The sequence below is a fragment of the Bacillus rossius genome, chromosome 1 (genome assembly GCF_032445375.1).
Source record: "Bacillus rossius redtenbacheri isolate Brsri chromosome 1, Brsri_v3, whole genome shotgun sequence".
NCBI classification, from domain to species: domain Eukaryota; kingdom Metazoa; phylum Arthropoda; class Insecta; order Phasmatodea; family Bacillidae; genus Bacillus; species Bacillus rossius.
The window spans coordinates 34,364,004-34,381,794 of NC_086330.1; the positions used below are offsets into that span (position 1 = coordinate 34,364,004).

General features: G+C 43.9%; 1 protein-coding gene across 5 annotated transcripts in view; it reads right to left on the reverse strand.

The window, feature by feature from the left end:
• The window catches only part of LOC134534208 (protein-lysine N-methyltransferase EEF2KMT), a 104,538-nt gene that overhangs the window by 1,052 nt on the left and 85,695 nt on the right, over nucleotides 1-17,791 (reverse strand). Inside the window, exons 1-4 of one of the 5 annotated variants that reach the window (XM_063372469.1) lie at nucleotides 17,246-17,447; nucleotides 4,444-4,578; nucleotides 2,841-3,038; nucleotides 1,291-1,630 (exon numbers count right to left, since the gene is read on the reverse strand). In XM_063372469.1, the coding sequence (XP_063228539.1) occupies nucleotides 1,291-1,630; nucleotides 2,841-3,038; nucleotides 4,444-4,578; nucleotides 17,246-17,329 (757 nt within the window). In that variant the 5' untranslated portion in view covers nucleotides 17,330-17,447. Of the gene's footprint in view, nucleotides 1-1,290; nucleotides 1,631-2,840; nucleotides 3,039-4,437; nucleotides 4,579-5,215; nucleotides 6,095-12,532; nucleotides 12,706-17,245; nucleotides 17,448-17,791 lie in introns of those variants that run through there. The other 4 variants (XM_063372460.1, XM_063372494.1, XM_063372486.1 and 1 more) reach the window with 4 other exon arrangements.

The window sequence follows — 17,791 nt, forward strand, 5'->3', positions numbered from 1 at the left end:
CTTTAAATATTTGTTTCATTAACAAGTATCCATAATCACTAAGTATACAAAATAAATCTATATTGTAATTTTATTTATATAATTACATGTTAGAAGTACAATATCTTGGAGAATCGTAACAGAAATATTATAAAGAAAAATGTTAACCTAGTAATCTTCAGAGGTTATCAGTGTTGAATTTTTAAAATTTCTTTCGTTACTCTGATGTTTTACATAAAATATTTTTCCTAGAATACTGAATCCTTCTAATACTAAGGATTTGATTGGCCCATCACTAGTTTAAATTATTTTGTTACAACTTTTAAACTGGGCAAAGTGGTTCTATTCCCCCCGGCCAAATTGAGTTCTGCGTACGCTTCTGCCATTTAATCAAGCAATTTCTGGAATCTTACAAGATGAAATTCTATGCAAGTTGGGGATGGAATCTCCATTAATTAATAATTTAGCTCAGGGTTTGTACATGTTAGTACAATTGCACATTATCCAAGACTTTCACTGATCCAGCTTCAATATTTTTTAGCACTGCATGACTAGTAATATTGCTGATATTTCATTGTCACAGTCAAGAATGAAATGTGGCAGTGTCTCTTTAAAGACAAATAAACCATCAGTAGTTTACTTTTAAATTAATTAATTTATGTTGATGAGTCAATTGGTAAAATGTCCAAACACTGACAAGTGCTAAATTGATATTTCCTGCTTATAATGTTAGGTTTTTTATTTTGCCGCCTTGAAAAATATTAAACAGAGTTCTACTGTACTTGAATTGTGATATACAATCCATAAAGTCGTTTTAATAAACACATCAAAAAGTTTGAGGTCGCATTATATTCAGTCACATTATTTTCAGGTAAATACTGTTTTTTTTTTTTTTTTTTGACTGATTCAGATGCAGTCTGTCATATCAGTCAGTGTAACCTTGATTTGTCTAAAACAGTATGGTCATTTGGGGATAACTTGCATCCAAGGGTCGCAACTGAAGATAAAACCGGTAAAATTGTATGTGTTTGTAGGTCAAGAGCTAAATTTGTATACTTTTTATGCAGAAAATTTTCTTAAGTGGAATTTTCATGAGGGTTCTACCACGTTTAGTTGAAGTGGTTAAGTTTTCGTCTTGTCCCGGCCAAAAAAAATAGGCGAAGAAGAGCAATTCATCGTTTGTTGCACGTGAAATCAATGGCGGGTAGAGTTATCGGCTGGAATCATGGGAGCTTACCGCCCCAAGCCGCGCCTTTTCTGTCCAAAACGTCCTCTCGTCACGTCACCTGACGTCGACAAGATTGTTCTCACCTGCTGCCAACACAACCTCCGGAACGAGGGCGGAGTGGGAGGGCACCGACTCCCAGGGCAGGTCGACCACCTGGACCGCTGTGCATCCCAGCGCGGCCGCGTAGGGCGTCGCGTCGCCGGCGGCGTCCGGCCCGGGGACCAGAGCCAAGTTCCTCGCCACGTTCTCGCGCAGGAGCCGCAGGACGGCCGGGTGGGCGTCGGAGAAGACGTAGGAGGCGGGCCGGCAGCGGAGGCAGGCGACCAGGCCCGTTAGGCCGACCCCCGAGCCCAGCTCCAGCACCCGCCGGCCGGCCAGCACCGCAGGGTGCGCCAGGCACCACTCGGACAGGGCCTGCGACGCCTGCGCCCGCGCGAAACCCGCTGCCCCTACATGCTCAACAAGCTCCATATGTAGCATTTGTACAGAAGCTAATTCCGGTTACCTCGCAACTGTTACTCTTCACTTTTCTTTGTCACGGGCAACATTTTTAAGTTCGGTTACTCGGGGCATCCCATTTACGTAATGCAATTGAAGATAATAGTTTGTAATTATGTTTCTAATACATTAACTGCAGCTATCCTGTCATCATATTATAAACTACACAGCTGTTTTAAAAGACCGCCAAAATTGATTTTGTGTGGCAAAATAAATGGAAAATGTAAAAGCAGCAAATAAGTACATAATTCAGTGATGGCCAACTTTTACTTTTTTTCTAGGGCTGGACACACATAAATACAGATTAAATTTTGTATAACAATTTTTTTTTTTTATGTTGTGATATTTTGTATAGTAACCAATTAAAAAATAATGGCTTGATATGAAAAGAAAAAAAAAAGGCAATTATTCTCTCAAAAACAATGTTTACAAAAACTGAAATTTTTTCCCCATGAAACAATGACAAACCATAACAAATATATAAATAAAATATTTTTTTCCACTATTTCTGTGCGAATATCATCACTTCATAACATCTACTTACATACAAACAAAATCGTCTAATACAAGACAGTATTAATTTATAATCTTTCTTAATCGTAAGATTCTTTACACGGGCCTTGTGAAAAGAGTGTTATGGGCCGAATGCAGCATGCTGGCCACCTCTGATGTAATCAATCAGGATGTCTACATTGTGGTAGTCAGGGAAGTTTGAATTGCTTATGTAAAGTTAGTATATTTAGTTATTTACAATAGATCCTGGAAGAATCATGGAAATTCCCCAGTGAGAGTAACTGTGGGGATAAACCGTTATGCTTCAGTCAGCCATCACCCAGAGTAAAAGATTTTTTTTTCCAGATGTTTTAGAGCAATCATACATACATACTATAAAATTGCATACGCAAGGTTTTGCTTGAATTAGGACTACAATATTACAAGTTGATAATAGAATGAATGGGAAACTTTACACGGAATGCAGTATGCGCCACCTGCCATATTTACAGTCATGGCCATGGTAACACTAAAAAAAAGGTATTTTTTTCTAAATATTGTGGGGCTTGAAAAGCTGTGCATTGTGTGTCGGGCGGGAAGCAAGCCCCTGGTTCCTCTCGACGGCAGCTGACCGCCGCGGTACCTGCCAAGCGCAGAGGCCGGTCGTGCCGCCAGAGACGATGCTGCAGCTCTCCTTCAGCACCAGGGAGGTGGTGCCGGCACCGCCGTCAGCCAGGAAGTAGTGGCGGTAGTGGTGGTCCTCGCTCGGCCCTCGCCCCACTAGCGTGGAGCACAGAGCCGCGTAGAGCTCGTCGCACACCTCTGCTCCCGAGCTCTCCACCTGCGAGCGACAGCGGAATATCACTTCACGCAGAGGCGTAGCCCGGGGGGGGGTTAGGGGTTCAACCCCCCCCCCCCCCCCTAGCACCAAATCTTTAATTAATTTCTTATTCATCACTGAAACAAATTTCATATTAAAATTAATAAAAATTTTACCATTACAATATTTAAATTTAAGTACCGAAAACTGCTAAAATAGCACTATTTTACACCTTAAAATCCAACCCCGGAATACTCCCCCCCCCTACACCGCTTTAATACCCTACACCGCTTTAATACCCTACACCGCTTTAATACGGGGGGGGGGGGGGGAACCCATGCTTCATAACAACCCCCATACACAAATCCTGGCTACGCCACTGACTTCACGCACTGTGATGGTTCCCTGCTACAGGCCATGCATGACTTTACTGCTGATAAGACTCCAAGCCATATTAAATAAAACACTGCTTATCATACAAATTCATCAGAGACTAGTGGCCGCAGAACCAAGTGCCCCGCCCAAAGGAAAGCCTGGAGTTTACATGCTATGCGATGTCGAAAGGAAGAAAACAGTAGCATGTAAGACTCTCTGTTAAACTGCAAAGGCGTAATACAACAGGACAACACCCACCCAAAACGTATTATAATCAGTTTTGACTTCCTGCAAAGGCAATGGCTAGTCAGTTTGAAGCCCAGTAATCATTATTTGGATTTTTTTTTTGGAACTGTATTATATTTTAGATTAAAATCTTTTTTTCTCTATGTTTTCCGGACACGTGTGCAAGGTAGTTGCTGATCGTTATCATAACATTTTGAGATTTTAAGTTGTTCCAGGCTTCAATTAGTGTGGTTATTCAGTGTAAACTTGTCACCCCTGGTGATCGGCCTCTGCCGTAGAGGAGGAAACTTTTAGTTGCACAAAAAATAAATATCTGAGTGCTGCTGTTACTATTCACTGGGACAACACACTAAGCTACACCATTTTTGTTTAGTGTGTGAAAAAACTTTAGTTTCATTTAAAAGAAAATAAGGAATCCAGCAACCCAAAACCAATGAATCACAATTTGTTACAAAAACACTCTAAAATTGATTTCCTACTGAACTTTAGTATATTTATGTAGTACCAAACAGCATTAAATGTTTGAATACATTAAATACAAAGCATACAAAAACAAATATAATAAAAAAAAACAATAACAACAAAATATAGTTTAGTATATAATTAAAAGATACTATCACCATGCACTCCATTCTTGCACTATTTTCTTATATCTATGTTGTTAATATTGTGCATCCTTATTGGCTAGATTTAAAGACTATAGTATAGATAACAATATATATAGTTAGTTTTAATTTACAATACATAATGTATTTATAAAAATAATAGTAAAATAACAGCATTAAGTGTTTGTACCTGCCTGTACCATTAATGCTTTCAAAAATGCTTTCTGATATGACAGTTTTGGTGGGTACTTCTTGGCAGTAGGATGAAAGAGCGTACTTTCCAAAACTTTTTTCTGAACTTCGTCTGTCATAATGCAGTCTGCTCCGAGAATTTCCTGAAATGAACAGATAGTCATTAAAATAAAACCATTGGCACTTGCAAGAATAAATAATACCTACTGAATATTAAGATATTTCCTCTCTCTATTTTTCATTGTTATTCATAACATGTAAATTGAGAGAAAAGTGTCAGTAAACAAGACTCGTAAATGTCCCATTCCCAACCGTAAACTTTGTTAATTGGCCAATCACGAGCAAGCACGTGAAAGAAACGAGGGATGACGCGAGGTGGTGCAGTGGTTAAGACACTAAGACTCTCATTCCTGGGCACCCAAGTTCAAAGTCATGATTTTGATTTTCCATGATTTCCAGAAATAATTTGATTTCTTCTACATCAGATGTCTACACGTTTCACCCTTCCTTCACTCACCATTAGAACAACCCTTTGTTCCCCACCAGATCACACAGTATAGGGGAATGAAGCTCGGAGAAGCAGAACACAAACCGCAGCAATGAAGTATTTCTCAGGTTTCTATCATTAAGTTCCCGCCAAGTGTTTCATGTCCTTTATTCTGTCTATGACTTATAAAAGGATAAAAAAACACTTGTTCCATAACACACCCAACTACAATATAACAATGACTATTTCAACTATGAACCTTTTTAACAAAATCTTGAAATGTATTAACTTACTCTGAAGTTAAAACTTCACAAGCAGGTTGTTATAATACCTTGAATCTTCCAATGTCTTGGACTAATTGGGAGAAAGACTTTTTGAGTTATGATTTGTCTACAATAAAGAGGATAAGTTAGGGACACAGAAGGCACTTTGCCATGATCAGATCAAAACCAAAAGGCTGTTGTACGTTCACGTGTCACGTATGTTAAGTGCGGTACAACTCGCAGACTGTGTCACAGGCGGTTTCCTTCCCAGGTCTTGCTCAGTCTCTAAAAATGGATGTCATCAACCCTTGTTGCCCTACATTCCCGTACCCCCAACTCTTCCCTCACATGTTGAAACATTTCTGCCATTCTCCTACATGTTCCTCTCTGGATTGCTACGTTTAAATAGTTGGTCGCTGTACTTGTAAGGAAATTCCTACACTCACGAGAGCAAAGTTCAGAATCTTTTTTTCAGACCCTACCTCAAGAAAATGGCATAAATTAAATAAACAAGAGGTTACTTTTACTGCTGGCTAAACTGATGACAACCATGCTGTGCTATGCTTGCCAACTACGCCATTCTCAGTATATCAGGTATTCAGTAGCACGGCCGCCAAATCTAAGGAGAACCCCGTGTCTTGTCTTCTACTCCTCCCCCAAATTTGTAAATAGGGATATAGTAACTAGTCATAACATTAAAACCAATGGCCCCTATGTACAGCAGCAATAAATCAAGGCTTAACTAACCTTGCAGACATAATTGCATTTAACTTGCTTGCAATAAAATTAAGATCAATACATTTCTAGTTGCCAAAAATTATTGTATAGCATCTAAGGTTCAAATTTATTGGTTCATGGTAGATTAAAATGACTGATAGTGTGATAGTTCTCATTTTATCAAAATTAAGGTGAAATTTTTTTTTTTTTAAATTTCTTAAATATTCCTGTGTTTGATCAATACTAACTAGACAAGGTAGGAGGAATATTAGATGTACTTTAGTGAAGCTAATTTAATCTTGAATCCCAGTTTGAAATTAATATATGCAGTACTATTATGCAACCAAAATCGAAAAAATAAAATAAAAAAATAAATATATGCATAGAAACTGAGTGATTACAGGAATTGTGCTTAAAGAACATAACAAACTATAACTATATATAATTGAATGAATTTAATTAATTTTAGCTATGGTAGCCACAAGCAGATGAAGTATAAATAACTAAGCAAACTGTTAATTCTACACCTTACAAACTATTCACAGTTGAGTTGCAGTGGCAATAAATTAAAAAGGAAAGGCTAGGCAGCGGCAGGCGCATGGCATGAAAGTGCATGAAAGGCAAAGCTTGGTGGCAAGCACGTAGGTGACTAGGTTTAGGGATGTACGGGAGAGTGAAATGTAAGGGTTGCTGGAAAGTGTGGAGGAAGAGGGATAGTGTCATCCAATGTGATACGTGCAATGAGTAGTTTCACTTTTTTTGTGGAGGTGTATTGGAGGGGGTAGAAGGTCGTGAGAATAGTGAATTTGCAAGAAGTATGGCTTAACAAAGGAAGATAGTACGTATGTCAAATGCCGAATGTGCGAAGGATGGGGAGAGTCAATTGCAGGTGATGGGAAGGGAGGCAAAACAGTCGTGTGTAACCCAGGGGAGGGAATGGTTGTGGAATATGTTCTGTGAGACGTTAGTTAAAGAAGGGAAGATGCAGAAAGAGGAGTAAGCTAAGGGAACGAAATGGAGGGAGGAAATATTACAGCAGATGGAAAAGAAATAAAATGGCACATTGGGAAGGTTGGATGAGTAAAGGACAGATAGAAAAGTAATAGACAGACTTAATAAACTTGAAGAAGAAGTCGGGAACCTAAAAAGGGCCCTAGCTGAAACGGAGGGCAGGTATACAGAGGAGCATATGTAGGTGTTTGAGGAAATGAAATAGATGAGGAGATGGTGGGACGAGCAGACAAGGATGTGGACCTATTAAATGAAGTATTCAAGTTAAGAGCAAACTTGAAGGTGAGTAAAATGAGAAAATGCTAGGTTGACGGAGCATACGGATATGGTAAGGGGACTACAGGAAGAGAAAAGCAGATTGAAGAGACTAAATAGCACTTTAGAAGAGGAAGTGAAGGTATGGAAGCATAGTGGGGAGGGGATGGCAGAAGAAACAGAAATACGGAATAGAGTTTATGTTAAAGTGGAGGGAAAATAGGAAAGTTAGGCTGAGGTGGCTAGTAAGGGGAGTGCAGAAAGGCAGAAAGGAAATGACAGGGTATAAGAAGAGACCAACAAAGGGGACAGAACTGGCAGGGAGACGGTAGCACTGTTTGGGGACCTTATGCTCCGGTACGTGAAGATTCATAGGGCCTACAAGGCAGTCAGAAGTGGAGAGACAATTGCTGATGTACAGGGAAGGTAAAGGAGTGCAATTTGGAAAGTGTGAAAAGGCTGGTGGTGCATGTAGGTACAAACGACCTTAACAGGGATGGAGGGCCACAAAAATTTTAAAATGGTATGAGAAAAATTCTACGTAAAATCAGGCGAAAAACCAGTGGGACCACTGTAGTGAGTGGAGTGTTACCCAGAGGGGGAACTGATCTGGGAAAACTGAATGCTTTTTGGAAGCCATCGTGAGGAGACAGTGCCAGATATAGGGAGCAGATTTTGTGAGTGCCAGGAGCAAGATAAGTAGGTGGCATATGGCTAGACACCAGGTCAATCTAAAAAGAGACGTGGAAATATTAACACAGGTGCTTGAAAAGGAGCTGAGATCATGAAGTGCAGGGCAGGGAAACTGGCAAAGGGGGGGGGGGGGAGGACGCAGGCAGGATACAGATAGGAGTAGAGTCGGAGGGCAGTAAAGAGGACGAGGCAGGAAGGAAACGGTAGTAATGAGATGGATTGATGGAAGAGAGTAGGATATGGGGTAGAGAAGGTGAACAGGGCAGAAGAGGGGCTGATGAAGGATTACGTGGCAAGGAACCAGTAATGGTTGGAAAGGAACCAGTAATGGTTGGAAAGGAACAGAGTCACAAAGGGGAAAATACAACAATATGAAGGCAACAATAAATTGTAGGAGTATATATTGAAATATTGACATGTTCTGGAGTAAGGTAGAGGCCTATGAAGCTGATATTGTAGCGGCTGAGACGTAGCTGGACGAAGAAATTGAGGATGGGGAACTATGGAGGGCTAATTATGAGATATTTAGAAAGGACAGAAACAGAAATGGAGGAGGGATAATGGCATTTGTGTGGGAGGGACTGATTGGAAGGGTTGAATGAGTGGGGGAGAAAGCGGAAGTATTGGAATTAACCCAGGGCAAGTGGATGAAACCATAGAGGCAGTACAAGACAGGTTGAACTTGCTAGCGGAGGATAGGTGGGTGATAGTGGCAGGCAATCTTAATATGCCAGGGGTGGTGTGGGAACAGGGACGGAGGAGATGGGGAAGAAAGAGCAAAGATGGGCATCCCAGTTAGTAAATTGTGGATTGGGGCAAGTGGTAGGGGAGCACACCCGAAAGGGTAATGGTAGAGGTGAGGAGGAGAATGGAAACCTGCTGGATGTGGTGCTTGTGGGACTGGTGGAGGCCGTGGTAGGCAGTAAGGTGATGGCGGGAAAACAGAGACCACAGGACACCGGTGGTGGAGATTGTGATAGGATGGTGGGATGGAGAGATAAGGTTAAAGAAAGTGACGAAAGTGTGGGGTGGAGCAGACAGAGCAGGGGTGGAGGCATTCTTAATGGCAGAGTATCACAGGTGGGTAAATATTGTGGAGTTAGAGGAAAAATGGATGGCCTTCAGAAACATACTAGGGCAGACGTGGAGCGTGACCCTTTGTACTATGGGGGAGAGATAAGGACTATCAAGTGGAGAAGCAGGAGGTTGCATGCTAGGGCCAAGAAGCTAGGAGGGCAAAGCTAAAAGCAGAGCTGAAGGATCTGGACAAAAAGGAAAAGGAGGCAAGGGATTCCTACATGGAAAGGCTGATGGATGAAGAGGGTAGGGGTAATTGAGCGGCTCTGTATTGCTGTGTCAGAAGAGTAGAGGAGGAGGTGCTACCAGTAATGAGGGGGAGAGACGGGCAGGAGTGTGTGGGGGATATTGATAAGCCGAAATTACTGCAGTGAGCAATGCCTGTCTGTGTTTGTGGAGGGGGAGGTATTGTATGGATCACAGGGCGAGAAGCCAAGTGGAGAGAGAGAGACCTGGAAATAAAGATAGAGGAGATGATTAGAGGGTGGGTAGGCTAAAGGGGAGGAAAGCATCTGGTCCTGATGGGATAGGAAACAGCCATCTCGAATTAGGGGGAAGGTGGTCTGTAGATACTTCCAAGTACTATACACACAGTCACTGGAGGAGGGACAGCTGCCAAGGCAATGGAAGGAGGCAGTGGTGGTGCCTATTTTCAAGGTAGGTGGAGATAAGACAAAACAGAAAATTATAGGCTTGTCAGCCTAATGTTGAATGCAGGGAAGGTGATGGAAAAACTAATAGTGAGATATATGGTAGGAAAAATTGGAGAGCTAGAATGGATGGATGAGAGGCAACATGGCTTTAGGAAGTGTTTCTCCTGAGATACACAGATGGCTGGACTGCTGGAGGACTTGGTGGAGGCAGTGGATGAGGGTAAACAGGTAGACACAATTTTATTGATTTTGAGAAGGCGTTCAATAGGGTGCCACACAAGAAGGTGATGAAGTAGGATGATGAATTGAACAGGGGACTTCCTGAGGGATAGGAAACAGCAGGTGAAGGTGGGAATGGAATGTTCAGATGAGGGGGAGTGACATTAGGGGTACCGCTGGGGAGCGTTATGGGGCTCCTGCTGTTCCTAATCATGATGAACAATGTTGGGGAGGAATTGGATAGCAAACTGAGATTGTTCACTGATGATTGCGTGATCTATGAAACTGTGGGGGAAGCGGCACACCTGCAGGAAGACTTGAAGCTGGAAGTTTGGTCAAGGGCAAATGGAATGGGGCTAAATATCAACAAAATGAAGGTGGTCAGATTCACAAGGAAAAGAAAGGTTGCTAAGCAAATATATAGTTGGAAGGGGCAAGAGATTCAGGAGGTAGGGAAATACAAGTACCTAGGAGTAACCCTACAGAGTGACCTAGGATGAGGGAAAGCAGGTGTAGCGTGTGGTAAAGAAGGGGAGGAGAGGGCTGAGACTGATCGGTAGGACACTGAAGGTGACAGGACGGAGGGTAAAGGAGAAGGCGTATTCAATGTTGGTGAGGCCAATGCTTGAACATGTAGCGACAATTTGAGACCCATAACTAGGGATCAAAATTTAGGAACTGTAAAGGTTGCAACGTAAAGCGGCAAGATGGGCGATGGGTATAGGGATGGGGCGAAGGGTGAGAAGCATAGGCCATCACTGATGATGAAGGAACTGGGGTGAGACACACTACACAGAAGAAGGAAAGTAGAAAGATTAGTGAAGTTTTTTAGAGCGATAAGGGACGAGGGGGGCTGTGGGGGGGGGGGGGGGAAGCTGGGAGACAGGTAGAACAAAGGGGTGTATTGAGCGATCATGGGTGGAAGATTCAGAGAGGAGAAGATCGGAAAGAAGAAGGCAAGTATTCCAGGTAAGGGTGGGGAGGGAGTAGAATAGGATTGAGGGAAAGATACTGGCTGTGAGAAGAGGAAAGGACTTGAGAAAGAGGCTTCAGAAATTGGGATGAGTAGGGAAAGGGGACTCCTTACAACCGGTGGGAAGCCCAATCACAAGTGTGACATCGTCCGGGCCTGCGGCCCCTTTGAGCCCGATATGACACCGCCCAACCACCGTCTCTATTCAAACCTCCCGCTCGTGCGTGCGTGTGTGTGTTTCCAGCCCAGCAAGAGGGCGCTTAGATGCAGTGCGCCGCACCCCTAAATGTGTAATTTATATTGTAACCCTTTTTCTTTCATTCTTTTGCCCCAGTGTTTTGTAATCATGTGTTTCTTCAATTTAAATATTATGTTAATGATAAAACTATAGACGTTGCCCGGGCGGACCCGAATAGGCACGGACTTGGACGAGGGTAGAAATGTTTTATAATAATTCTCAATAACTACGTAAACATTAATGTATTTTAAATTGCCAGTAATTTTTATATATTTATTAATGTAATCTATTATTTACTTAACTTTCGCCGGGGCACGGAATCGCAGAATGTTGTAACGGTAATTGTGTTCGGCGCGAAGGGCGCCATGTTGCCACCTGCAAACCATGATCTCACCCCAGTCGTTCTCTCCCGCCAGCCGAGGGCGGTCGTGTCGCTGCCTTGAGGCGACCACGTGCGTGGTCAGCCTCCTCTAAGCCGATTCGTGCCTCGGGCGTTTTCTCAGTTGTACCAGTGAAGGAACGTGTACGGATATAAATCGTGAGTAAAATAAATCAATTAACTGTGTTACGTGTCTTTGTGTTCGGGGGGACCACGTGGGACGCCCTGAGAACCCACTGCGTGTTAGAAGCGTGCCCGACGCTGAGAGCAGGCTTAGGTAGGGTCGAGAACAGCGCGTTCAATATCCAGAGGGCCAAATATCTCGCCGCACACGGGCCACGTAACGCCCTGGGTTAGTGTCTCCAGCCGGGTCCACGTGCCCACTCACGTGGTGGCGCCCACTATTTAGTACCGATAATTTCCCCATAACACCGTACGCCCTCAAGTGTAACAATCAATCAAAACGGAGTCTTTGAAAATGTGTAATTGTGATACTCGCAGGGTAAAAAAATTAGTAAAGACTTAAAAAAAATTAATAATAAACATGTAGTAGCAGTAGCAGCATGTAGTAGGAGTCCTTACCTCCATATGGGATCTACAGATCAAAAACTGAATAAATAAATAAAAGTATGTACAATATTTTTTACATTTTATCTGAAGTTATTTGTTATACAACCATGTAAAACACTTTGGTACAATTATTAATAAATCAGGATTTATTTAATAAATTCACATTTACCTGTATTTTAAAGATTATTTATTAGTAATAAACAATGATTTTATTTTTAAAAATTATGTATCATTATGGGATACAGGCCCTCCCCTCTTCTTTGATGTTTAGAAAATTATTTAAAACATGAGTTGAACTGCTGTGGGTAGATGGACTGACATCACTCTATGAGCCTAGGCCCTTTTTTCAATCCCTTAAAACTAGCTCTTCTTCTGCTTTTAGAAAGCTGAGTGATGTAGGTTTGTGATAAGTGTAAACAAAATGTCATAATGTTAACACATGCTATTTTGTAAAATAAAAAGAAATCTTACATTTTCTGAACATTTCATAATTTCACAAGATAAACCACTTATCTTCACAATAACTAACTACTTATAATAAGCCGAGACGTAAGAGAATTACCTTGTAAATTATTCCAAAATAAAAAATTTGTAACAAAACGGTGTCTTATAAAACCCTATAATGAAAAAGTCCCAACAGTACTTTTGTTTCAACAAATTACATTATAACCTGTCTCTTAAAATACATGTAAGTGTCCCTCATCGACAATATATTGGATATTTTCATCCCCTGCAATTGGGCATCCGCCCGGTGGCAAGGAGTTCCCACCCCCCTACTACCCTCACTCCTCCCCCCTCTGGAGCCTCCTTCGTAAGTCCTTCCCTCCTCCCCTCAAGTTTGTTCCACTCTCGCCCCGTCCTCACAAGGCCTTCCTCTCTCTGTCCGTCTCCATTCCCTCTGAATCTTCCACTCATGATCCCTCCTTCCTCGATACAGCCCTCTGTTCAACCTAGCTCCCAGCTTTCCCCCCCCTTTCCCCTGAATTACTTTATGCATTCTCACTAGACTTTCTACTTTCCTCCTTTTTTGCAGCGTGTCCCACCCCAACTCCTTCATCATCACTGATGATCTGTGTGTTTCCCCCATCCTGCCTTCGCTTACCTTCTCCTCCACATATTTGTCACCCATCTCGCTGCCTTGCGCTGCACCCTCTCCAACTCCTCAATTTCTTTCCCCACATGTGGGTCCCACACCGCAGCAGCATATTCCAACACTGGCCTTACCAATGTCGCGTACGCTTTTTCTTTTCTTTTCTTTCCTACATGTCCCTTTCAGAATCACTCCCAGGTACTTATAATCCTCAGCTTCCTGGATCACCTGTCCCTTCCAGCTGTACACTTTTCCCTCCACCTTTCTCTTCCTCGTGAACCTCACCACCTTTGTTTTCCCTACATTTATTCCCATTTAATTTTCTCTCGACCAGCACTCCAGTTTCTCCAAGTCCTCTGCCAGGTGCGCTCCTTCCCCCACAGTTTCATAGAGCACACAATCGTCCGCAAACAACCGCAGCCTACTTTTCAACTCCTCCCCTACATCATTCATCATGATCAGGAAGAGCAGGGGTCCCATGACACATTTCCCTCTTCTGAACATAACTTACCCACTCTCACTCGCTGGATCCCGTCCCTCAAGAAGTCCCCTGTTCAATTTACCACCCTCCTGTCAACTATCAACCCCTCCACCTTTTCATTCACCCTCCTGTGCGGCACCCTGTCAAACGCCTTCTCAAAATCTATAAAAATAGCGTCCATCTGCTTTCCCTCATCCACTGCCTCCACCAAGTCCTCCAGCAGCCCCGCCATCTGCGTTTCACAGGAGTAACCCCTCCGGAAGCCATGCTGCCTCTCATCCATCTAGTCCCTTTCCTCCACCCTTTCTACTATGTACCTCACTACCAGCCTCTCCATTACCTTGCCTACGTTCGACGTCAAGATGACTGGCCTATAGTTTGCTGGGTGTGCCTTATTTCCACTCCCTTTATAGATGGGCACCACCACAGCCTCTTTCCACTGCCTCGGCAGCTGTCCCTCCTCCAGTGACTGCGCATACAGTACTTGCAGATACTTCCCGATCACCTTCCCTCCCAGCTTGAGGTGCCTGTTTCCTATCCTATCTGGCCCAACCGCCTTCCTCACATTCAGTCTCCTCAACTCCCTTAATACATCATCCCTCTGTATTTCCAACCCTCCCTCTCCCCCTGACTTCTCCCCTTGTGCTCCACACCATACTCCCCCGTTTACAAAAACCGATAAGTATTGCTCCTGCAACAAACGAGCCTTTTCCAGGTCACTCACACACTCTTGCTCTTCTCTCCCCTTTAATACCGGTAGTCCCTTCTCCCCCTTTACTCTCCTAACATATCGGTACAGATCCGCCCAGTTTCCCCGCCCCCCTTTCTCCATCAACCTTTCCATTTGCGCATCCCTTGCTTCCCTAGTTTTCTTTCCCAGTTCCTTCGCCAGCTCCTTCATTTCTGCATTTAGCCCCTCCCCACCTCGCTTCTTGGCTCTTGCGTGAAGCCTCCTGCACTTTCTCTTTAATACCTTCACCTCCCGTCCATAGTAGGGCGGGTCGCCTCCCTTTCCTACCCTCCTTTGGGGTACGAAGCACTCCACCATTCGCTACAATATGCCCCTCAAAGCCTCCCACTTCCCTTCTAGTTCTGCAATCCCTTCCCACCTACAGAACTCCATTTTTAGGAATGCCTCCGCCCCCACTCTATTTGCCCTGCTCCAGTCTTACCACTTCCTCCATACTTTCCTTCACCTCCCTCCATCCCATATCTATCTCCACCACCGGGATTTTGTGGTCGCTGATGCCCTCCATCACCGTAGTGCCTACTACTACCTCCACAGGCCTCACCAGCACCACATCTAGTAGGTTCCCAGATTCCCATTGTCCTCCACCATTCCTCATCCTGGTGTTCTCCCCCACCACCTGCTCCAGTCCACTATATATTTACCAATTGGGTTGCCCATCTTTGCTCCCTCACCCCCATTTCCTCCGGTCCTTGCTCCCACACCACCTTTGGCATGTTTAGCTCCCCCGCCACTATCACCCACCTATCCTCCCTCAACAATGACAGCCTGACCTTTAACCCTTGTATAACCGCCTTCCCTTGCCCTGGGGGCCTGTACACTGCCAGCAGCATGAAGTCTTTCCCTTTCCCTTACCCATTCAATCTTTCCTACTAGTCCCTCACGCACACATACCATAATCCCTCCTCCTGCGCTGTTTCTGTCCCTTCTAAATATTTCATAGTTTTCCCCCTGCAGTTCTCCATCCCCTATTTCCTCGTCCAGCCATGTCTCTACTGCTATGGCAATGCCCACCCCATATGCTTCCACGACACTCCAGAACCCATTCAACTTTCTATAGACACTCCTACAGTTTATCACTGCCACTCTCACCCGTTTCCTTCCTTCTTTCACTTCCTCTCTTCTGATCCCTCCACTCTACCTACCTCCCTACACCCTTTCCACCCCCTCACTGGCAGTCCTAATCTCTCCCCTTCCCCTATCCGCTCCCTTTCCTTCCCCTCATTTCTCCGTTTCCCGAATGGTCCCCCCTCCTACCACCGCCCTACACATTTTTACGACCTCCACCTCCAGGTACCTGGCTAGCTTTCCTTGCCCTCTCTGACTAAGATGGATGCCATCCTCGCTGACATCTCCCTCCCCTAGGTGGGTTCTCACATTTACATATCTTGCTCCCATCTAGTCACATACTCCCTTCATTTTCCTGTTGGCTTTCTCTATCCGTCCTTCCAGGACTCCTTTTCTTGGGAGAACCCCATGTACTACCTGGTCCGTCTCCTGGCCCCATTTCCTTCTTATTTCCCTCACAAGGTTTTCCAATCCCTCCTTCACATGCTCTACTCCATCCTCATAAATTACATAGTTAGTTCTGCCCTGTATTATCACTGACCTCACATTTCCTTCCCTTCTCATGCTCCTTGCCACCTCTGTCAAGTCTCCCAATCTCCTTCTACCCCTAAATGTTCTGTACACCTCCTCCCCATGCTCCCTAACCATGAAAATTTTCTTCCGCTCTCCTTTTTCCTCCTTTACTCCTGCAATCTCGCTTCTCCCCAACAATTTCTTCCTTCTCACTAGGTCCACCTCTTCACCCCTTTCCCTCTCCATCACTACTGTAACAAATCCTTTCCCGCTCTCTTCCAGCCCCTCAGCAGCATTCCCACCTGCTTCCAGGCCTCCATTTCTCACCACATCAGCCCAGTGGTCTCCTCTCACCCATTTGTCTTTCCCACCAGTATTTCTACCCACCACTCCCTCCTCCCTGTCCCTCACCAACACTTCTGGTTTCCCATTATTTGTCCCCTGCCACACCCTCTTCCTGTCCCAGGTCCTGTACCCCCCCCTGTGTTTTCCTCTGCTCTTCAAGGGACCTCAGTTTTTCCTCTAGATCCCAACGCCGCTCTCTTTCCCTGTCTCTATCTCTTTCCGCATTCAGTCTTTTCAGTTTTCCTTCTTCTACCTCCTCCTTCAAGTTCCTTACTTCCACCCTCAGCGAATTTACCAGTTGGCCTAGCTGGCCCAATTCCTTCTCACACTTTTCCCAACCTGTCCTCATCGAGTCCACTTCCCTCCTGTTTTCATTTACAAGAACCTCCATTTTCCTCTCCTTCTCAGCCAGGTCCCTTTCCAATTCCCATTTTCCCCTGTCTCTCTCTTGATAAGATTTCTTTCCTCCTCCTTCCACAATCCTTCCATTTAGCATTTCCATTATACACTCCTGCATCTCCCTCCATCCAGGCTTCACTGCTCCTCCTAACCTCACTATCTCCTGTCTCTGAATAGGATCCCCTTTCTCCTTCCACCCCCAAAATCCCGTGCACATGTCTTCCCCCTTTTCAACCAACATTCCCCTGTCGGCTTTCCCCTTCTCCCCATTGCATTTGTCACACCATCACACTATGTCCACCAGGCTCTCCAGCCCTGCCATAACCCCGCCGCACTTTCCGTGAAACCACCCGTGGCACCCATTACACTGAACTCCCTCATCCCCCTTTTTCCACACCTTTTTACATCCCTTACATCTAACCTTCCCTCCCATCCTTAACCTCTCAGCCACGTGTCCTTGCCACCGAGCTTCAATCCGAATTTCAAGCTCTCCCTATCCAACCCCCCCTTTCCGCAACTTGTGTTGACTTTAGACAAACACCGCACTCAGTTTAAAACTCCATCACACGCCTACACAGAAAATTTTATCTATAAACGTCCTATTTAACACAGCCGAAAACACCACCAGTACCTTAATGTCAAACATGTGCAGAGGAGTAGCAGATAAAATGTATTTCTTTAACAAAAATAACTTATTATATTCTATATTGTTCATTTTCGATTAATTATTCAAGTTTCCTTGCTCTGAACATAAAACAAAAAAGTCAACAGTTGATTAGTGTTTAAAATTAATTATTTAATTATTAACAAGGTTGAGTCTGCAGCGTAAATCAACCAAGGAAATAACCTATAAATTAATTTACTAAAGTTTATAATTTTGTTTATCAAAGGGCTAGAGCGTAGAATGAATGTAGAGATAGAAAACATCCTCATCATAGAGTAAATAAAGTACTAGATCCTCATTATAAAATAGTACTATAGGCAAAAGGCCTAAAAAAAATTAACACATAAAATAATGTGTCACGCTCTAAAAGCAACCTGAATATTTGAAAAAATAATAAAAGCTGACGTCGTCCGACCGACGACCATCCCTAAGCCCGACCTGCAACCGCCAGTATACTCTCCCGCTAACGGAACGCACCCCTGGCCGTGGCCCACCCGAGTCGAGCGAGCCACC